Consider the following 22,423-nt stretch of genomic DNA (forward strand, 5'->3'; position numbering starts at 1 on the left):
CAGGCTTATTGACTGCATCTGGCATGACCAGTCCCTTACCTAAAATGAGCTGAACGCCTGGTATCCCGTGTCAGCATGCGCTCGGGCTGGGGCAAACCCCGGCGGGTCCCTCGGGAGCTCAGTCCTCCGCAGTCTTTTCTGACGTGTGGCACTCAGGCGTGGTCTTTCACTGAAGCACCACCTAGCCTTGAAGGACATTAGTCATTCACTCACCAAAAATGGGGACTGATGAAAACCAAGTTTCCAATGGAAAATACAAATAGAAAAAACAAGGAGAAAACCGCTTGGTTCTTTGGATTTTTTCCCTTATTTTCTACATTATGGTAAAGAAAACATGTCATTCTCTGGGCAGCTCAGTTGAGGATGCCCTGTCTTCCCACCAGCAGACCTTCTCGTTGGCCATAAGGTGTGATTCTGCCTGACCCTATCCCTGTGAAAGGGATTCGCTGATGTCTAATAAAGGCTGTCCACATGCTCCTTCCCTGTGCTGGAGTGGGAGAGGGAATGATTCACCAGGTTTCTCTCTCCCTGTCCAGCCACTGGGACTTGTAGAAACTTAATAGCTTTGAGACTCCCAGCTCACTGTTAAATTTGTTGCAATTTGCCAGGTGGTTTAAAAATTGTTGGTGAAGAGGGGATGCTGGACAGACAAACATGTGCAGCGAATAAGCCTTGTTCCCTTAGGATATCACTCTCAAAATGGGAATGGTCCTAACTGGTTGGAGAGGATCTGATCAAAGATGAGGCAATCGTTTGTCTTGGAGTCCTGGGACCAAATCTGTATGAACATCCTTGTTTGCCAGAGCCAGATAGGGCTTGGTGCCTCCCCCACCAGAACGCTCGGTCTCAGCCTCCCTTGAATTCCCTTGCACACTGGCTACACATTGTGGCGTAGGGTCAGCCTGCTGCTTTCTCAGAAACCCTGCCCTGGCTCCCTTTTCCTTGACACGGTACCTAATTCATAAGCTCCTGACGCCATCCCCAAAAAATAACAATTAGAAAGCGTGTGGGAAACCAACTTACAGAAGTTTGGCAACCTCTCTCCCACATCCGACAGACCGACAGTGGATTTGCTCCATCCGGCTGCCCTGCTCTGGCGGCAGACCCAGCCCCCCTGCCCCGTCCGCAGGCGGGCTGATCCCATCCAGCCTTGCCACTGGCGGGGTGCAGAAAGTCTTCACAGAGGGTTTTTAACACCCCATGGATCTGCTTAACGGCTGGAGCAGAAAGGAGGGAGAGTTGAAGTAGACCAGCCTTTCCACCGGCAGCAAGCACCAGCTCCTTTCTTACAGGGAACTAGCCAAAGGGTGGCTGGAAGGAGGTCATGTCTCAGGCCCAAGCCTTCCGTGACTTCCTGACCTGATCCCCTGTCAGGTGAATCTCAGATTAGCCTTATTTTGCATAAGAGACAGGCAGGATGAGTAGGGTGTTGCTAGCAAACCAGTTTTCACCAGTGGGAGTGAGCTTCAGTTGTAAGCACGGTGGAAACCACGCTGGAGCTGACGCTCCTGCCCTGGACGTGTTCTAAGTGCCATAGCGTTTGCTTACAAGGAGATGTGGGTCTCATGGCACTGGATTTTCTTCCACCATATTCTTAAAGTCTTTCCTTGGATTCCTCTGGTTCTCCCCACTTTTTCCTGTTCCTGTCCTCACCTGAGTCACTCCTAAGATCTTGGCTTTTCCACCTAGCAACAGTGGGGTCCACATCAAACATACAAAGATTGTAAGATCATCTTTCTGAGAGATTATTTCAAATCTGGGAAGATGCAGGGCCGTGTGTTATAAAGAAGGCGTTTTTTTTTCCTTGCCCTGGATGGAGCAGCACTAGCTGGCCTAATAATTTGCTGTGGCAGGAGTGAGTTACAAAGTCATCCCAAAGCAGTTCACGGAAGCATAGAAAATAGGCTTGAGAGGGAACGTGACCTGGTCCGTACTGCTGTCCTCAGCTGTACTTAACTTCGGGCAGAGATTTCACCATCGGAATGGACAGTCTTCCAGCAGGTATTGGGAGGAATGGAGGGAGCAGTGGGAGCCTCCCTGAGTGCAGCTTTTTGGCTCAATTTGCAAGAGTGGCCCACACATGTCCCCAGTTGCCTTAACAAGGCAAGCAACTATAATTGGCAGCTTCCGTTAAGAAGGATGAAGAGGAGTTAGGAAGGGTCACAAAGCCAACAGGATGGGGACAAACTTTTTAGCAGGGCCTGTTGTGACAGGACAAGGGGGAATGGTTTTAAACCAAAAGAGGGTAGATTTAGACTAGATGTAAGGAAGACATTTTTTACAATGAGGGTGGTGAAACACTGGAGCAGGTTGCCCAGAGAGGTGGTAGATGCCCCATCCCTGGAAACATTCAAGGTCAGGTTGGATGGGGCTCTGAGCAACCTGATTGAGTTGAAGATGTCCCTGCCCATGGCAGGGGGGTTGGACTAGATGACCTTTAAAGGTCCCTTCCAACCCAAACTATTCTATGATTCTACTGTGTGGGAATAGCAAGAGATTATTCAAGACTTCAGGAACCTCAGAAAAGTAGAAGAAAGTCCAAGTGGTCATCTCAAAGATCCTGTTCCTGCAAGCTGGAGGAGATGATAGAAGCTCCTGGAGGTCGAAGCAGTGGCTGGTGTTTGCTGAGAGGCTGCGTTGTGTGGGGCACGCAGCCCTGGTCTGTGGGGACAGAGTGGTGCTACGGGAGGGCCTGCCTGTCCAAAGCCCAGCGCCCAGCCCCACGGCCTGGAAATGGGCTGGAAAAGGCAGGATGTTTTCATCTTCAAATGGGCAAAAGCTTCAACAATTTAAACTCAAGGGACCATGGACTAAGCGGGTATGTGAAAAGAAGAAAATAATCAGTTGTCTAAATTGCAGAATAAGAAACTTCATCAATAAGAGGAAAAAGTGAAAAAGTTTCACTTTTAAGAATGAATTGGACAAAACTGGTATTGCCTAAGTGAGGCCAGATGCTTTCTTTAACGGAGATGTTACAGCTGCTGGCTACCGCGTGCTGAAAAAAGAGATAGCGAGTGAAAGAGATAAGGGTGGTGCTTTGTGCTAATGGCAACATTACCTGGTTTAGAATGAGGGGTGACTCGGAGCAGACTGTATGTAGATCAATGCACTAATTAGTGAAGCCCAAGAGGGAGTGCTCTGTGCACGCCCGTGTGTGTAACTGACTACCTTGTCAAACGAGGCCCAGGATGGATGTCTCTCTACAGGCTTATTTGCAACGTGTGAAAAGAAAGCTATATTTGCATAGAGAATTTAATTCTGGGACACATCTGTGGAGATTGCCTGCAGGCCACAGCCAAGCCTCATGAGAGTTTCTAAGTGTGCTGGATGATAATTTCCCAGCAGAGGATGCATCCATCCAGCACGCGCTGTCTCCCTTTCACATTCACGGTGATGGGTAAAGAAGAATTCGTCGCTGAGCTACCAGCAGTTAGTTGCCTCATTACAATCAACGTGAGCAAAGTCAGGGCAATTGTAGGTAGTCATATATGAATTTGGATTTTCAAAGAGACTAATTTTCCCCAAAAGCGAAGAAAATATAATTTGCAGTTTGTCCTGAAGAAAACCTAGACAAATTTAGTGAAATTTGACTGAAAAGTGAGTTGCTTAGAAACAGTTTAGTGGATGACCAAAAGCCATAGTTCAAATAGAGGCCGGTTTTGATGTTGCTCTGTGCGACACTCTGGTTGAATGTGATCTTGAGGATGGTCAACACGTATGTGTTAAATGGGCTGAAACCCTGCTGCTTGCCAGACCCCAGAAGAGAGGTGCTACTGCTAACGACTGGCAAGTAGGGGGTCTAGTTCCACAAAAATCAGCTCCAACCCCACTTTTTTCAACAGTAAACTTGAAGTAAATATAAAATCATTGTACGCATCTTGGAGTAAATGGCATGGGCCATACCTCCAAAAAGAGATGCTCTGTCTCAAGAAGGATCCAACTCCCAAGAAGGATCCAGCAGGCATAACGTGTAAATAGCTCCGCGCAGGATGAACGAGATGCTGGGGATGAAGAGCCAGAGGAGCAGTGAAGAGGTGTGAGCTGGTGGTTTATCCTTCCTATCGGGCAGTGTTGTGATGGACACTGAACCCCTCTGGGTAGCTCTGCAGTCTAACTTTTCAACAAGATGTTTAAAAAGAGCGGGTGCTGAGCCAGGCCAAGCCGTGGAAAACAGCTGGAGAAAACTCCATCCTGCCTCCCCCGGCAATTTCAACCCAGTTCAGCTTTTGCTTTTCCTTCCTAGGACCCAGGCTGAGCCACGCCGCTGCTGGGCTCCAGTTATAGCCTGGCGTGGGGTGATATGTTCCCAACATGGGGTTACCGACTGCTCTCTAGGCACAGCAGGATCCTTTGGGATGAAAGGGGCCTCGTCCCTGCAGAGATAATAACACAACTCACCTTAACGATGGGCTTTCTGCCCTCACCCGCGCTTCTCCGGACCCCTGTTCCTGCCTGCCCGGCAGCACAAATCTTTCCTCGGTAGCGCAGCACACGCTTTCCTGCCTCCAGACAAAACACCCTGGCTTTTTCCCGGAGTCCCTAACATCCTGACTGCAGCCGCCTGTTGTTTGACAACGCCAAGTGACAACCGGGGGGACGCCCCAGCCCTTGGAGGGCTTCAGAGCTCGCCGGGGTGAGGTCGCGGTCCCGCTTCTGCTGGGTGAGGAATAAGAGGTGACGCACGTGCACGCATCTATAACAGTTGCCAGGGAAATGTCAATACCCCCGGAGCTTTGATTTTTTTGAGAGCTAAACTCAGGAGCAAAACCGAAGCACGCACAAAGCGGCGATTTCTTGTTATCGCTGTTTACAAGGAGCTTAGTAATAAGCATGAGTCAGTGGGGCAACACGAGCGCTTTCTGTTAGCATTGGGAGGAACCAGAAATAAGGCACCTAGCTCCTGTTTCTGTGTGAACAGTCAGGCTCCCACTCCTCTCCCCTCCCTCCCCGCTGTGAGACGTTTCGGATTATGATCCTGGTTTTACAGAGGCAGAGACCAGATTGGTAAGTCCAGTCTAAGAGCCTGCATGTTTTAAAAGAGATCGGATTTCAAGAGATATTGAGATATGGGGGGACCTTCATCACAGCCACTGTGAGCTGCAGATGCGCTGTGCCTCTGCCAATCAAGGTGCTGCTTCCAGTGCCAAAATACAGATTTAATCCACGTTAGGGCCTCCAGCTTTCAGACTGCTGGCACCAGAGCTGGGCCTTGGTCTCTCAAGGCTTTCCAAGGGGCTTTTTCATTCTCCTTTGAACATGACAGGAAGAAGGCTCCTAGCTCTGGACATGACCCTCCGCCCCACCAGCAGCTCCAGGTCCAGGACTGACCCCTGACACATCTGCCTTCGTCACCCACCGGTGCCCAGGCTGGAAAACGCTTTCCAGTGGGTGATGTGTTAGACTGCCTGGAGAAGGGCACGTGCCTCTGTTTTCCCTCGGAGGAGGATGGGAAAAGGGAATGGAGGGGTCCGGCTGCATCTTCCCCACTTTCTCATCTGGGACATCAGTCAAATCTAGTAAAAGGGAGTGGGAGCTGCTACCAGAACTGGTGGCTGCAAACTGGATGCTTTTACTGGGCTGGGGAACTAATGGGTCCAGGTGTTTACGACAGCGTTGCGTGGCACAGCGTGCTTAACTGGGCTGCGCAAACCTCTCTGCTCCCATTTGGACCAAGGCTGCGTCTGGTCCACGGCTCTGCGGGTTTGGGAATGGGCAGGAGTGAAAAATGAGCTCCGTTCGCACCAAGGCCTGGCAGTGTCAGATAATGAGGTAAACAGAAGTGTATAAAGAGAGAAAACCTGCACGGCCATATTGCCTTTCTGCAAGCAACTCTTCCCAGTAGTGCCTGGCACTTTGCTGCAGGCTGGGAGAGAAACTTTGGTGCTTGCAGGAGAGAATAGCTTTTGGCTTTCGGAGCTGGGGAAGAAAATCCAGTAAAACTGAGTGGATGTCTTGTGGGGAGAGAGCAAGAAGTTAACGAGGGCGTCAGGGCTGTGGGAGGCAGGAGAGGGAAATGGGCAGCTCGGGGATGCTGAGAGCGGTGGTGGGTCTGCCCACGTGATGCTGAGTGTTGCTCACGCAGAAATACCTATTGCAGTAGTCACGCTGGCTACCACTAGCCATGGGGCTGCACAAGCAGGTCATGGAGCGCAAGGCTGGCCACCCTCGCATTTACTCACCTTCTCCGGCCGGTTTTGCCACAGACGTGGGATTTTTGTGCTGCCTCAGCTGCAGGCAGCACCCGAGCGAGGCGGCTTATTACCGGCTGGGCTGCGTCCCCACCTGCAGCGGTGGGGCAGGGACGGGACACGGGCATTGCCGTGGGGCAGCGGGACGGACCGTGGGGCTAACGGGATGCGGCGTCGGGGTCAGGTCAGACGGGGCCGGAGGGGTGGCGGGCTGTGCCGGTGGGGTCCCCGCTCGCCCCAGCTCTGGGCACGGGGGTTGTTTTTGGGAGGGAGTGACACTGCTGTTGTACGAAGCAGGCGCGATGACAACCTGGGGGAGAAGGCGGCCGGTGTGAAGCGGGGTCCAACCCCGCCGGGACAGCCCCCGGCCCCGGGTTTTTCCCCGCTGCTGAAAAGTTTTGTCCCGGGTCAGACGGAAAAGGGGCCGGAGCCCCGCCGCGCCGGGCAGGCGGGAGGAGTGCGGCCGCCCCGGCCCCTCCCCGCCGCCCGCCTCCGCCGGGCCGGGCCGAGCCGGGGAGCTGCGGGGCGGCAGCCGGCGCGGAGCTCCGCGTCCCCGGGCGGCGGGCGCTGCTCCGCTCCCCGACCCGTCCCGCCCCAGCCCGGTCCGGCCCGGCCGGTGAGGGCGCAGCCAGGCGCTCGCAGCCCAGCCCCGCAGGTCTGTACTCCGGGCCCGGGTGCCGTCCCCGCAGGTGGGTCGGGGGCTCGGCGGTGTTGGGGAGAGGGAGGCGGGCAGCGGTGGATGGGGCTGCCCCGCTCCGGCCGGTCCTGCGGTAGCAGAGCGGGGTGGCTGAGACGAGGGGTGCCGTTTACCTCCCGAGTTGCTTTTCTACCCCGAAGCGCGTTGCTTTGGAGTGTTTTGCTCCCCGTGCCGTGGGTGCAGCCCGGCGAGACCCCCACAGCAGCGAGGCCGTGGGGCTGGGCTGGCAGATGCCGGAGGGAAAGCGTGGCGGCACCCCGAGCGCTCGCACTCCGCGGCAGGGGGTGGGTGGTGGCCGGCAGCCAGGTTTGGGGTCGCATTGTGGGGATGGAGCGCTCCCCCTTTGCCGTTCACTGGCTTGGCGGTGCCCAGAGTACACCCCTCAGCTCGAAATGGTGGCGGACTTGTGCCGGTGTTTGTAGCTCTCTAGAAAACACCGTCCCAGCCGCTCCAAGCAGCGCTGTAGAAGGAGGCTGTGGGAGTGGGAGCCTGCCGGCACTTTGCGATAGAAAAAGGGCCGTCTTGCAGGATGCAAAGATGTGAAGTTGCAGCGCTGGTTAGTTTGTTCTAACGAAAGCGCTGCTACCTGGGCAAGCTGCATGCGTTGCAGAGTTTAATTTGGGGGGAGGAAAGGTTGCAACCAACCCCACGGTGCAACCTGCCCCCTCGGGGGAGACGGAAAGAGAGGGACCCGTGTGCCCCTTCAGTGCTGGATCCACGGTCCTGTCCCTGCGTGCTAGAGGTGCGAGCCCCTTGGGAAGCACTCCAGGATCCAGTACATTTGCTCCTGCTCGGCTGCTGAGTTGAGCATCACGAGCACCCCAGGGCTCGGGCATGTCTCGGGGAGGGCGGCTCATGGAGCCCTCACCCAGACCCGGATTTTCCGCTGCCCCACAGGTGGTCTGCAGCCTGAGAGGGCAGGGAGGAGGCCAAGGAAACTGGATCCCTGGTAACCAGGAGCTGTCAGCATTGAGTTGCAGCTGGTGTTTTGTATGCATCCTTGATATATCTGCCATATCGCCTCACCTGCCTGGTGCTGGGGCACTGCGTACCCCTCTCTTTTGTGACCCCTGTGCTTGCACAGGTTACAAGTAGCGCTTTCCACCCAGATTCAATTGCGCCTCCAGTTCTGGAGCTGCACCTCTCAACCCCTGAGCGAGCCTCTGCGGAGAGCCCCGGCAGGCGGACCTCGTGGAAACCTTGATGTGGCCCTGTCCCTTGACGGAGTGTCCCGGCAAAGGGACAAGAAACCTGAGCAAGGGACCACTGCGTACAGTTCAGCAGCCTGTGGCACCCGGGAGGTGAGATAGATGAGCTGTGGACATCTCCGGCTTTCAGAGCCTTGAATTAAATCTGACTCCTAAGGGGAAATGTTCCCTCCTGCTCGGTCAGCAGGGGCAAGGTGAAAGAGCTGCGGCGCTACGTTCTGCCTCCTCTTTCAGGGATACAATATGTCACTTGATTTCCAAAATCCTGCCAAATTTAAAAGAAAAAAAAAGAAAGAAAAAAGATGCCAACCTTGTTTGGGTTAGCAACTGTCCCCGTTCTTGTGGCTGTCTGGCCGTCCTAGCCCTGCTTGTGAAAACACAAGCTGGTGCTGCGAGGGGCCGGTATCTGATTGCATGAACTGTGCCTTTCTGCCAGCTTGTGAAACGCAGAGCTCTTGAGGGCATAGGCTTGATCTGAAATGTAACTTTATGAAAATATCCCCTCTGCGGCCTCTTCCTCCTCTGCGTTTGATAGCTCAGCAGCGAACAGCTTCAGTGGCGGTGAGCCTCTGCTTTTTAATTAAGTCATACACACCTCAACCACAATGTAGATCTCTCTTGTAAATCAAAATACTAAATCATCAGGCTTTTCTACCTCTTCTTAATGGCGTCTCACTAAAGATAGTACAGTTAAGAGAGGAAAAAATTGCAGGCTGCACCTTCCCGTAAAGCTGTTTAGCCCATTGCAGTTCATCAGGCTGGTGCAAACACCCTGAAGGCAGAGGGAGCTGATGGTGCAAGGGATGCTGGAGCTGCCAGCGGTGCTCGGGGCTGAGCCATGCCTCAGAGCAGCGTATCGGGGCGCACGCAGAAAGTGGGAAGCAGTGGCATTTGATAGGAATGGCCTGGGAAAAGGCAGTTTTTTGAAGGAGGTCATGTCTGCGGCCAGAGGGAAGCAGGAGAGGACCATATAGGCCACAGAGGCAATGTGGATGGGCAGGGACCCCAGGCTCTGAGCCCTGAGACCCGTCAATGCTGCGCTGGGACGCTCTCACAGTGGGCAAGTGCGAGCATCACGCAGCCACAACGGGGTGTCCTGCAGCATCCTTGTCCTGTGGCAAGGTGCCAGCCTCTGTGGGGCAGGGATGCGGGAGTCATCCCTGGCAGGGATCCAGGATTGACCAGCCCCGCAGACGGGGGCTTGCCACTTGCCCCCGCAGCGGCTGCCCGGGATGCAGGGACGGCAAAACACAAAGCAGATGCTTGGGGATTTTTGCACGTCTCCAATGTTTCTTCTTCTTGGGTGCGCCAGGCAGCCTGGTGGGCAGGAGACATGTTTCTGTGGGCGCAGGGCCTGGTGGCCGCACAGTCTGGCCCTGCAACCAGCCGGGGCTGTTTCCGATGAAGGTGCGGTTCAGCATGGAAATGGCTGTGTGTTTTTGGAGGGGCAGCCCCTGCCACCCCGCTTTCGGGTCATCCGCCACATGCCCAGTGCTTGAGATGGGGACCTTTCTGGCCTGGGGTTTGGGGACAAATGGAGAGGTTGCCCTGGAGGCAGAACAGCACCTATGGATGCGGTCTCCCACTAATAAATGAAATGATTGGTGAAGTCATTGTGGAATAATGAAACCCCAAGATTTTGCCCAAAGTGGTGAAAAACCTCTGCTTGGCCTCATTGTGCAGCGCGGCTGCTGGGGCGTTACGCACTGCAGCCTCCAGCCGGGGGGCAGAGGCTTGGGCTTGGGAAAGGGCTGAGGAGCAGCACCACATCTTCTCAGAGCTGTGCTTGGGGTATGTCCCCTGCCCCGCTTCTGGTGGGGGAGCTGTGCCCTCCTTAGCCCCGAGTGGTGAGGCTGCTGTCTTGCAGCAGAGACCCCACCGCCTCTCTCATTCACCGCAGAAAGGTGGGCTTCCACCTGGGGGTTCCAATGGTGTCACTTAAATTCGGTGGGAAGGAGCTTTCCGAGGGGTTTCTGTCTGTTTCCCGCTGTGGCTGGGCATGGTGCGGGGAGCCCTGCTGAGCCGCCTGGCCCACACAGGGGTGAGCTTAGCACGACGGGCGGTGGGGTCCCAACTCCTGGGCTCCCAGCCGCTTCATGGGGGCAGAAACCTGGAGGTTTACACTCATTTCATCCACTTGCTGCTCAGCCGCTGCTACAGCTGGGCCGTGGGTGGGCTCGGGTCTCTGCGTGGCACAGGGTTGCTCAGCGGCAGCTCCAGGCATTCGGCTCACCTCCCTATCAGCTCTGGTCACGTTGGTCTCATCTGCGGCAAGCTCCCCCGGGCTTTCAGTATTTCCTCCCAGTTTTCCTGCCTTTGAGCATCTCCAGTCTCGTCTGTCTCTCTTTCTCACATGCCTATCATTGTGTAGCAATTAGAGAGTTAAAAGCCTTATCAGCTCCCTGGTGGGAGACTGGTGAGTTGGTGCCTTGCAGGACCGCGTGGTGGTTGAAAAAAGTCATGACTTTTTTTGCATGGAGGTTTCTTTAAATTCAAAACATAAACCACAGCACTGAAAAGAGCTGGGCGGGTAGTTAACCCGCATTAGAAAGTTAAAAAGACTAGACACAGAGCTAAATGTGCCATCCTGGTGCCATTCTCCCAAGCTGAGGGACCTACAGTTGACAGACACACAGCGCTGGGGTGGTTGGTAAGATCAGCATTCAGAAGCGATTGCCTTCATGATCGTGGGAGATGCTATCAGAAATGGATAGGCTTCAAAATTGCAACTAGCTTCAGTCAACACAGAATTTCAGGTTTCAGAGTCACCTGGTGAGCTCCCTGTGTGTTGGGAGGCAGAAGCAGGTTGTCCTGCATCTCCTGCCTTTGTGTGTAGCAAGGTCCTGCAGCTCCTGGTGGTTACCACCCATGCTCTGGACGTGGGACACAGAGCAGGAGCATAGCCAGGGACACTGCTTGAGTGGGAAGATGACCCGATTTGGGCCCTGTGATGTGACCCATCGTGTGGCTGTGCAGTGAGCTAGCTGTCTGTCTGCCGGGGATGAAGATATCCGAGAGGCCTGGAGGTGCCTCTGGAAATCCCAGGGGCAAGATGGAGCAAGAGCGCGGCACAGTCCCTGAGAAGTAGGGTGATGGCTTTGCAGCTCCCCGGTGTTCCCGGGGATTGAGGCTTTGTAACCCAGGTTTTAGGATTATGTGATGAGCAAAGTTTCTTGATTTTCTTTCTTTTTCCTTTTGTGTTTGCAGAGGAATGTGTGAAAACGTAGATGCTGAAGTTTTAAATATAAATTAAAAATAAGCTTCAGATATGCTGTGCATTTTAACTCACGATTTTTAACTAGCTCAGTTGCGGGGGTGTTGCAGTAAGTCTAGCTTGTGATTTTTTTGATCGCCTTGGGGTTGGCAATATTGCAGGTTTCTCAGGTCAAACAAGCAGGGATCTTGTTGGACAAGAAGAGCAGAAGGGAAAAGCAGGAGCCTGTTTCAGAAGTGCCAGTGTTTTCTGAATTGCAAAACCCCGTCTTGTGTCGTTCATCTCGCTGGAACAGTTATCCAGACGACTTTCCGTTTTAAGTGTGCGGCCCGGCGTCCTGCCTAGCTGGGGCTGGTCCCCACCAGCAGACCTCCATCTCCCATCACCAGTGGTAGTAGCAGTATAGACCCACCATAGGTGAGCCGAGGTCCTCCTGCTCCGCTCCCGAGGCGGCAGGAGTGGCTCTGCTCTCTGCACCCCCGGTTGTTCTTCTCTGTCTCTCTGGCATGCAGCAAAGCTGACGGTCGCAGCTGGCCACACAGCCATCTCCCCAAGAGGTTCTTCCCAACAGATGTGCTTCTCCAGATGTGCTCTGCTCTTCCCTCGCAGAGGTGTACATGTTCCATTTCTCTGTCGGGTCTGATATGACCGGACAGGATGGCAAGGCTCGTAAAAACTGCCACATTTCTGAATGCAATTGTTCTGTTGCCTGCGATTTGACGTCTTCAGTTTTCCACCTTCTGATTCACTGAGCCGTGACATCGCCTTGTTCTTTGGGAAGAAGTCTCTCTTTCAATGCTAGATCAAAAGGAACCGGTTGGGGTGAAATGTTCATTCTGCCTGCTCTGGGCCCATGCATGCTGCATCAATTTTTCAGCTTCTTTAAGCTTTTTTTCCTCTGCTTTTTCAAAAGAAAGGTTTTGAAGGGAAGAAGAAACTTTGAGAGAGTCAAGATGTGCATTTAGACTTCATCAACTGCATCTTTTTTGAGGAATATTTATGCGTTAGCCTACAGTTCCTCAGCATTGGTAGATAAGTAATCTTGGTCTTGAAGAATCTAAAGAAACAGGTTTTCGGCCCTGAAGATCAACATTGAGATGACCGCAAATTGCTTTTATCAGAATATTGTTTTTAACAGAATGTTGGTTTTACCAGTCAGTGCTTCCTTTTTACATTAGAAGATGATGGTGTTAATATTTTTCCTGTGGTCCAGTCACTTGTTTCCTATCAACTTCAGGCTTGTTGGATCATGTCCACGCGCACGCCGATGCTCAGCCGTGGCCAAATATCAGCCACTATGACCCAACCAGCTGGTAGATGTAATACCACAGAGACTGAGGGCAGCAAGGGGAGGAGAACAAGGCAAGCAGAGCCGGCGGGCTGAGCAAGGGCTTTACTTCACCTGATGCTGTGACTGCTTCCGTGGGGTGTCAGAAACTGCTCTCGTGGTGTTCCCTCACGTCTGTTGTTTGAAAATCAAATGACAGTAAATTCCACTTACAGTCGGCATCACTCTCTGGTTCCCTTTTCCCTCTGTGATGCTCAGGCTAACAGGAGCACAAGGGGGTGTTAATGCCCTCAGCCTTTCCCTTCCTCTTGCTAGAAGCTGAATTTTCTTCTGAAATTACCCACATGGGAGCCTAATGTTTCTGGAGTGGCAAACACAGAAAATGAGAACTAACTCCTCTTGGGTGATGAAAGGATTGAGAGCAGCCCTGCCGAGAAGGACTTGGGGGTACTGGTGGATGAAAAGCTGGACATGAGCCAGCAATGTGCGCTCGCAGCCCAGAAGGCCAACCGTATCCTGGGCTGCATCAAAAGCAGCGTGGCCAGCAGGTCGAGGGAGGTGATTCTGCCCCTCTGCTCTGCTCTGGTGAGACCCCACCTGGATACTGCGTCCAGCTCTGGAGCCCTCAGCACAAGAAAGACATGGACCTGTTGGAGCGGGTCTAGAGGAGGGCCACGAGAATGATCAGGGGGATGGAACGCCTCTCCTATGAAGAAAGGCTGAGAGAGTTGGGGTTGTTCAACCTGGAGAAGAGAAGGCTTCGGGGAGACCTTATTGCAGCCTTTCAGTATTTCAAGGGGGCTTACAAGAAAGACAGGAAAAGGCTTTTTCCCAAGGCCTATAGTGACAGGACAAGTGGTAACAGTTTTAAACTGAAAGAGTTGGATGTAAGGAAGAAATTATTTACGATGAGGGTGGTGAGACACTGGCACAGGTTGCCCAGAGAAGTTGTGGATGTCCCATCATTGGGAGTGTTCAAGGTTGGACAGGGCTTTGAGCAGCCTGATCTAGTGAAAGATCCCTGCCCACGGCAGGGGGGTTGGGCTAGATTATCTTTGAAAGTCCCTTCCAACTCAAACCATTCTGTGATTCTGCTCTGGAAGTGATCAACCAGAAATGGTGGGCGTGTTGGTCTTTAAAAAAAAAAAAAAACAAACTCCAAAACACCTCACAAGTCTCTGCCCTCAGGAGACCCTTGCATTTTAAGGATGTGTTTTCTTACCCACGTTGCTATCTGTCCCTCCGGCTGTCGCCCAACCTCACCCTGAAGGGCAGTGGCCCCCCGCAGCACCAGTCCCACTCGGATGCTCTCCAGGCCGTGGAGCTGCGTTCCTGCCGGCTCTCACAAGAGGCAGGAGCTGGGCTGGAAATGCCTGTTGCCTTTCGGCAACAAGCATACTAGTGCTTGCTTTGTTGCATACCAATGAGTGCTAATTGGCCTCGGCTTGTTATCAATGTTGTGCGGGAGCTGTTTGTGGAATAGTGGGGTGGGGGCTGGGGAGACCCCAAGGGGTCCTGCGCTCTGCCGAGGGGTGGCTTCCCGGGGGGATGGGGGCTGAACTGATGCTCCTTGTGGAAACATCTCCATTCGTGAGCCACGGGAGGGCCGTGCCTGCTGGCCTCATGCCAGCCTTGGTAGCGGTCCACCTGGCAGGTGGGCTCCCCCTCTGACATGGCAGGAGGTTACAGGGGGTTATAGGGGTTATAGGGAGACCCCTTGTCCTTAAACACACCCTGGGGGCATGGGGAGGAGTCGAGCCCTTCGGGAGGCTGGGCAGCGCTTGCCTGCAGGTCTTCTCGGCGTCAGAGGTTCAGTGCCCCTCTCCTACCCCCCTCCTCGGGCACTGCAGGCAGCCCCTCCAGGCGCTATCTCATTTACCAGTGTGATCCCTGAAGAGTTCACCTGGAGCCCGTCTCCTCCTCTCCACTGCCCTTCTACCGTTGTTGCAATACCTGGTGTTCGCTGCAGCGGCTGGATATCTCCTGCAGCCGTACCCCTTGTCCGATCGCTCAGCCTGAGCGATGAAGGGCATGGAAACCTCCAGAGGGTGGTCCTGCTGTGGGGAAAATGCCACCATGGTTTGCTACAAGCTAGAGAGAGAGGAAGGCTTGATGGAGCTGGTTTGCAGCAGTGCTCTTGGAATAAACCTCTATCGTGCGTGTAAAATAAACCTCTAACGTGCGATATTGTGTTTGTAGGATGCGCCGAGCTGGTCTTGCGCTGGTCCTGGCACAGGCAGGATGGCGTCCAGACCCACGGTATGTCGGGGCTTCTGCCAGCGGGAGAGTTGCGGTTGTTGTTTCAGAGGTGGCTCTGCTAATTTTGGGCGAGTGGCCCGCTGACCCTGAGGTTTTCGGGCTAGGACTTGTAAGCGACTTCTCTAAAGCTGAAAATCAGTTTACACGCGTTGAGAACGATGCCTATAGCTTTTCTGGCATTTGAATCTTGATTATCCCCCGTGAAGAACAGCAAGTTTCAGACCAGGTGACCACGCTTCGTTTTAATTTACTCTTTTTTTGCTCGCATAATGACGGGAGTTTTTCCAAAGAAAGGACTTGTGAGCAGAGGAGATCAAAGTGTCGGGAGTAGCGGCAGGAAAGGATGGAGCACTGGCCAGGGGCAGGGTGTGAGCGCAGGGGATGCTCGGCCGGGGAGCAGCCCCAAGGAGCACGATACGGATAATTTTTTTCCTCCCACCTGTAGTGAGGAGCAAATAGGGAGTGAGCTATTGCGCTTCCTCCCCAGCTGCTAACGACGGGAGACTTGCTTATGGTCGTGCGCTGGAAGCTAATTAAAATCAGTGACAATGGTAATTGAGTAAAGATGCTTGAGGATAAGTATGACCTCATGTCTAAAATGGTAATGAGGCCTATTAAAATCCCCACCAAAAAGAGAAACGAAAGAGGGAACAGAGGCGAAGGTGGCGCAAGGGGAGCGGGCGCAGGCGGGGACAATACCTGGCAGCCAGAGCACCAGGAGGGATGGGGAGCACGGAGGTGCCGGGCTTTTAAGTCTCCTTAATAAACAGCCCGCTCCTCAGCTAGCCAGGCTGCCGCTCGGGCCCAGCCAGCCAAAACACTTCAGTACATGTGTCATTCAAGCGTGCTCCTCCCCTGCTCACCCAGGCCGGGGTTTAGGTCCCATTAGGCAATGGCAACACTTGTTCCTGTTTGTTGTGGTCTTCACTTGCTGGTTCTTTGCTGGAAGAAGGGACCATGCCAGGAAACCAACAGTGGCTGCCGGGGCGGCGGCAGGGCCTGTAAAGATACGCCCTGAAATTGCACCGGTGTGGGAAAATGCATTGGTAGAGGAAAGCTGCGGCGAGCTCAGGGTGCCGGGGTGCCACGCTCCGGCTCGGACCCGCAAGCACCCACTTTTGGCTCTGCAACTGGGGTGTCGTGACCCCGGCGCGTGTTGGTTTGCAGGGTGGCGTAGCAGGGCTCGGGATGCCACCGTGCTCCGCGGGGACCCGCGCCCTGTGCTGACTCGCCTCGCCGCAGAGGACACCCCAAGGGACGCCGGGAGGTGCGTGCTCCCCATCCTGGCTCTGGATGTGCCCCACATCGCTTTGGGTAAGCTCAGCCTTGGGCTGCCGGACCCCTTCCCTACACGCTGCTGACAGCGGGGAGATCCGGCGTATGCCAAAGGCTTCTTCTCACTGGAGAAAGCCGACCCTCATCCTTTCATCAGGGGCGAAGGTACGGCTGGATGACGGCTGAGGATGTGCTATGGAGCCGGAATTCAACTGCTCTGAGCTCTGTGACGGCAGCTCCAGTTTTGGCAGCCAGGAGCAGCAGCTGCAGGAGCTCTGCACTGTCACGGTGGTATGTACGGAGGCAGGGGAGCACTCGGGGGCATGAGGTTTGCTCCACAGCAGTGGATTTGGGTGGTGGGGTGGAGAGGGGGGCACAGGGGCGCAGCCACCAAGCAATCCCGGTCCAGCCAGAGGCTGCGTGCTGTCATCTCCTGGGATGGCCTCCAAGACAAGCCCTGCCTAGATGACACCCAGCAGTTAGGCAGAAGGTGAGGAAGCAGCCACGACAGCCAAATCGTGTCAAGCAGCCCTACCGTGTGTCGGCCGGCGTGACAGCTGCTTAGGAGTGGCCTGGGATGGCTTCCTCTGCCCTTGACCTTTCCCATCCCCTGGAACTTCAAAGTGCTTTTCAAATATAAGTAGAGCAGGATTTAATTAAAAGTCATCATCTATAATAAATGGTACCCCACCACCACCCCTAAGCCAGTAGAAATGACACCGGGATGCACGTAGTTGCAGTTGGCTTCGCATGAGGCTGCTGGATGGAGCAGTGAGGCTTGGCCGGCTTGGCTCTTCACCACGTCCTGCACGACCACGGGCCTTTAATTAGAAGACCGTAAGCTGCTTGGCTCCTCTGGCTCTGGCAGCAGCCTTACACTTAATATTCCCCCTGCTAGGGCCAGGGTTTACTCTGCTCAGTGGCAAACGAAGCGCTCCATCAACTTCAAGTAGCATCAACATCCAGGGAAACAGCGGTCGGGGTGGGTGGATGTGTGTTGGGAAAGGAAAGGTGGAGACCACAGGGGTGTTTCTGATCCCTGGGTGGTTGCTGGGAAGAGGGTGCAGTAACGCTTTCGGCAGCAGCCAGAGGTGGAAAGATACTGTTGGTGGATGCAGCTGGGAGTGAAGTGTGGGGGCCCTGGGATGCTGAGTCTGCCCTGCTCACCTTACTGGCAAAAGCCAGGTGTTACCCTCAGGCTCGACCAGGCAGGCTGCAGAAATAGGATGGCGTTACAGCCTCCTATCGGCCCCGAGCAGCCCCATCAGCCCCTCTGAGCTCCAGGCGGGTGGGAAGATGGCCCTGATTCGTGCCGAATGATGAGGTTTTTGCACAGCGAGTCCTGGTGTAAGGGGAGAGGGACCGACCAGCCGAATGGGCTGACCATTTCCACCATCTGGGGTGGTCTTCATTTCCCAGAGAGCCAAAAGACCCCCCAGGGGATGGGGAGAGAGAAGAGGAGGTGGGGAGCAGTTTGCAGGAGGGAGATGAATATCTCTCCAGGGATGCCTCCAGGCTGCTGCAAAGTGGGGCTGAGCCGTGCATGCAGCTGTATCCCAGCATAACGCAGCAGCAGCAGCAGCATCGGCTCCCGGCTGGCTCTCTCTCCCAGCCGGGGGTTTGCCTTACCCAGCAGCCCTGCGACCAGTGTGGCACCAGCATGTGAGCTGCCAGGAGCCTGTGGATCAGCCGTGCTCGCGTGGCAGTGACACGTTTTTGTTTGAAGAATTACGTGCTGGCTTTAATTCTCCAAGCTGTGCCTTGTTCTTGCTCACCCAGAGGAGCTGGAGCCCACCTGGGGAAGAGGGAGACGAGGCATCGGCTCAAAACAACTGCCTTACTTCTCCCTGCAGATTTATTTCTAGCAAGGCTGGAAGCAGAAACAGCTCAGACCTTGAAGGAAGAATTGGGAGTTTGGGGCAGCGGCAGCTGTCGGGAAAATAGTCTTCTGCCGTAGAAATGGCATGGAGGTGAACTGGAATACCTGAGAAAGGACTTAGCACCAGAGAAGTTAGTGAGGAGGTGTGTGATCCCAGCTCAGTCCCTGTCCTCCTCCTTCCCCTTAAAGGGGATGCACCAGCAGTTAAGTAAAAGTAATGCTTTTTTTGAAGAAAAAAAAAAAGATGTCAGTAACATGCACACGTAGTATGTGTGAACGAACGCACACATGCACACCCTGTTAAAAATGCTGGAGTATTTTAGATCCGCAGCGGAATTAGGTTTCTTGTTTCACGTAGGATCATTTTATCCATCCTATGTTAATAGGGAGATAGCAGGGAATATTTTTAAACGGAGATTTAAAATATAAGGTCGCTTGTGTGCAAGGAGAGAGGTGCCTCCATCATACGCGCTTTGGGAGTGTCCCTCAAAGCCAGTTCTCAGCTGATGTCTACCTAGGACCAAGTTAGTTTCCAGCCAGCTGGGAGACGGGTGGAGCCCAGCTTGGTGTGTCACTCCGTAACGCGTCTGAAAAACGCTGTCCCACTCCCTTTTCTGTGTTTTCTGCACTGACAGCTCTGCTGCTGGCTCCCAGTCACGTCAGCCGGCCAGTTGGTTATCTGCTGCGTGTAGGGGTAAGGGAGGGAGCCAAGGATGCACTACCCAACTTTCCAAAGAAGCGTGCTACAAACTGGGGTACCACGAGGTCTTTCTCTGGAGATTTCCTTCCAGAGAAGGATAGTGGGGAACTGTCGCCCATTTTCCCCTCTCCCACGGGCCGGGCTGCCTGAGGTTTATGAGTCACTTGTAGGGCTTCGTTACGTTATTTGGCTAGTTGGCCGTAAGAAGAGGGCTCCTGTACTGCCCTCTCTTCCTGTGCCCTCAGCAAGTGGCAGAGTATGTGTCCTGTCTACACACATCTCCTTAGCCCTGCCAGCGGGTCTTGGTCTAGAGCCGGGGTGTCTGCTCATGAGGAGGGGTTTGGGAGATGTGGTTTTGAGTCCTTTCTGGCTGAGCAGGGGCACCCGTGGGAGTGATCATGCCAGCGACGTCCTCTTCCTCCTCATCCCTTTTGCCTCCCCAGACGTCTTCTGACCGCAGTGGGAAGAGCTCCCCGTCCTTCTCTGCTGCTCTCCTGGGAGTTGTGTGGACATTCCTGACCGGAGGAGTCCTACTAGCGCTCTTCTTTCTTGTCTTCACCATTCGCTTCAGGAAAAACAGGTAGGGGCTTCCCCCTTCTGCCGTGAGAGCTCCCCCGCGCTGAGGCAGCGGGGTCGGGCTCCTTCAGGGCCAGGCTCTGAGCTGATGGCTGGCTAAGGATCAGGAGGGTACAGGCCTGAAGGAGCAGCATGGGGCAAGCAAGGGCAATGCCAGGGATATTGCAGCTTTCTCCATCATAGCCAGTCTTGATGACTGGTGGAGACAGTCCTGCTTGGACTGCTCCCTTCCTCCCCAAGTCAGGCAGCTGTGAACAAGACAGAGCATGGATGCCCGCCGGCGTAGCACAGGCAGTAGTACATGGTCTCATCCCAAAGGTGCTATTCAATAAAACCATCAACAGGAGCGAGCAGAAAGAGAGCTGGTCTCCTCCTCCACTCCCCAGTCTTGAGAGCTTCACTTTGAGCAGCATAGCTCTGTGGGCGAAGCCATCGTGCTCTCCACAGTGCGCACATATCCTTCCTGCTGTTGGGCCACTCATAGTTTGAAGATATTGCTAACCTTTTTTGATCTTGGTGGTTGTCCCTATTGGTGGGGAACGTGATCTCCATTGGTGAGAGAAACTGGTGGTGAAGTGCAGGCTTTCCTGGTGCTGCTCAGTCTGCACAAAGGATGTAAGAAGTCCTGCTTCCCTGAATGCAGCATAAATCAAGCGAAAGGCTCAGTGATTCCTTGTAGCTCAAACTGTCTTGGGCAGCGCTTAGCCTTCCTCATCAATTCTGGATGTCTCACCTGCCTCCTTGCCACCTTCTCCTCAGCTTCATTGGTCCATTGGTCTCTCAGCTGCTTCCCCCATAGAGATATATCCCTCTCCCAAGCTTCACCTGGCAAAGCCTTTGTGCTCCACGTGCCGTTGTTTTGTAGAAAGGCGCATCTGTGCGCAGCCCGGGCTGCTGCTGTTCCAGTGCTCTGGTTGTGTTAACTTAACGCTCCTCATCACCGTCGTACAGTCAGGAGGGTCCTGCTCATCACCGCCGTACAGTCAGGGTTTATCTTGAGCCCTGTGCCTGCTGCGGTGCAGGAGCTGCATGACCTGCAACCTGGTCTCAAGCACTTGATTTACTGAAGCAGAGCGGTGCTGAATTTGGTGGCCATCTTAATTGATTACCAAATTATTTAGGCCCCTGAAGATAGAGCGAAGCTGTAATGAATGTGCGTTATTTATTTGCACTGCAGCAAATAAATACGGGTCTGCCTACTGAACCTGGGAGGGCAAAGGAGACCTTTTCAGTGTGCAGCTGAGAGAGTGAGCTGATGAATATCTTTCCCCAGGGACTGAGGCATGGCGGGGAAGGTAGGGAGGGAGAGAGCCAGGTTGAATTCCAGGCTCTGCGTCTGCAAGGCGGCAAGCCAGGAAGGAGCTCAAGGGTAGAGAAATGCAATGACTTAGCAGCAGGTCGAAGGGACGGAGCTACACGGGGGGATGGCTTTCGCTTGACGGGCCTGCTGGAGAAGGGTGAGAGGTCGGGAGAGATCGGTGGGTTGATTCTCCCTCCCTGAATACAGTTACAGGAGCATGAGTGATGGGATGAAATTACAGAGGGGAAGCTGTAACCTGAACGTTGCTGGCAGCTTCCTGAAGTTGAGACTGTGCTGAGGGTGGAGGTATCTCCTCAAAGGAGGGAGCAGTGGGGAGAGCCTGTTCCTGGAGGCATTTGTAGCTGCTGTACCCAAAACTTACTGCTGGGGACAGTCACCCTGGGATGCGTTGGTGAGGTTTTCCACTTCTGCCCCTTTACAGCAGAGGACAGTGGAGGAAGATATTGGCCTTGAACCTGGGGGGCTGAGCTGGGTGCTGTGCTGTGTGCCATCTGCGTGACCGTGGGGCATTGCTTCCCCTGGCTCTGTGCCGCTGCGGGGACGTGTGGCTTTGCGTGCCTGGCATGGGCACTGGTAGCAGAGAGACCCGGCTGTGGTGACCCTGTCTGCTTTGCTGCTAAGAGCCGATGGCTTCCCACAGTTTTGTCCATGAAGACGCTGGCTGAAGCTGCCTCAGGGATGCTTTTCTGTGGTGCAGATCCATGCAGGGAGTAGAGGTGCCATGGGGCAAGCCTGCTACCCACCCGTTTTGAGGAGAAGGGATCTTGCTGTCCCACAGGAGTGTCAGGGTAGGGCAAAATGAATACTTTAAGGGTAGTGAAGCACTCCAGCAATACAGGGGAGAGGATGGGGTATGCACCATGGAGCAGTGGCTGGGCTTTTGGAGGAGCTGTGAACAGCAGGGGCTGGGGGGGACAGTGTGTCAGCATTCCTTATGGCCATCATCATCCCTGTAAGGGGACCTTGCCCCTGTGCTGCCAGGTCATGATGCTCAGTAACTGTCACCGCCTTCCCTGCTTTGTTTCCTGGAGGATCGTGAAGATGTCCAGCCCTAATCTGAACATTGTGACCCTGCTGGGCAGTGGCTTGACTTACACTAGTGCTTACCTCTTTGGGATTCAGGAGCAGAGCCTGCCGTCCGGAGACTGGGTGGAAAAGCTTATTCAGGTGAGCAGGGGGTTTGCTGGGACGGGTGCCTTCACACGTGCACACGCGTGCATGTACATGCATGTTTGTACGTGCTGTCTCTTAGCTGCAGCCTGTCACCACCTCGCTGCTGGGCGCATTCGGCCGGGCTGTGGTTTCCACATACACAAAACGCAACCAGATGCTTTCCGTCTGAACGGCCTTCGCTGTTTGTGCAGACCACAGCCAGAGCAGTCCCCAGGGGAGAGCAGGCAGGCAGGCTGCTCAGCTTGGAAAAGTGCAGCAGGGAGAGGGGAGCCTGAAGGGAGATGGGATCCTCCGCACAGCCGCTGCCCCACGTGGCACAGGTGCCACAAGGTTGCAGGCGAGTTTTTTGGCTGCAGAGCAGATCGTCATCAAAACGCTGACCTGTGTGATGAACCCCCGTGTCCTGACCTGGGGCAGCCGCCCTGCCAGACCGGGGACTGGGCACGCACCTGGGTGGGAGAGTGGGACGTGGGAGAGAGCACAGCCTGCCGTCCTGCTCAGCCGCCGGGCTGAGGATAATTAACGGAGGTGCCAGTGAGTGATTTATTGGTGCTGGGACCCTCTGTGCCCCTGCCGCTCGCAAGCTGCCTGCCTCTCCCTGCTCCTCTGACAAGAGCCTGTCGGGGTAGGGAGGAAAAGGCAGGC

General features: G+C 54.5%; 1 protein-coding gene across 1 annotated transcript in view; it reads left to right on the plus strand.

The window, feature by feature from the left end:
- LOC142089675 (leucine-rich repeat-containing protein 58-like) overlaps nt 1–22,423 on the plus strand; it is a 57,567-nt gene that overhangs the window by 25,214 nt on the left and 9,930 nt on the right. Inside the window, exons 2-5 of the mRNA XM_075166433.1 lie at nt 16,022–16,168; nt 16,287–16,420; nt 19,152–19,288; nt 21,637–21,772. Of these exons, the coding sequence (XP_075022534.1) occupies nt 16,325–16,420; nt 19,152–19,288; nt 21,637–21,772 (369 nt within the window). The 5' untranslated portion in view covers nt 16,022–16,168; nt 16,287–16,324. The remainder of the gene's footprint in view (nt 1–16,021; nt 16,169–16,286; nt 16,421–19,151; nt 19,289–21,636; nt 21,773–22,423) is intronic.

This window comes from Calonectris borealis, chromosome 1 (assembly GCF_964195595.1).
Source record: "Calonectris borealis chromosome 1, bCalBor7.hap1.2, whole genome shotgun sequence".
In the NCBI taxonomy this organism is placed as follows: domain Eukaryota; kingdom Metazoa; phylum Chordata; class Aves; order Procellariiformes; family Procellariidae; genus Calonectris; species Calonectris borealis.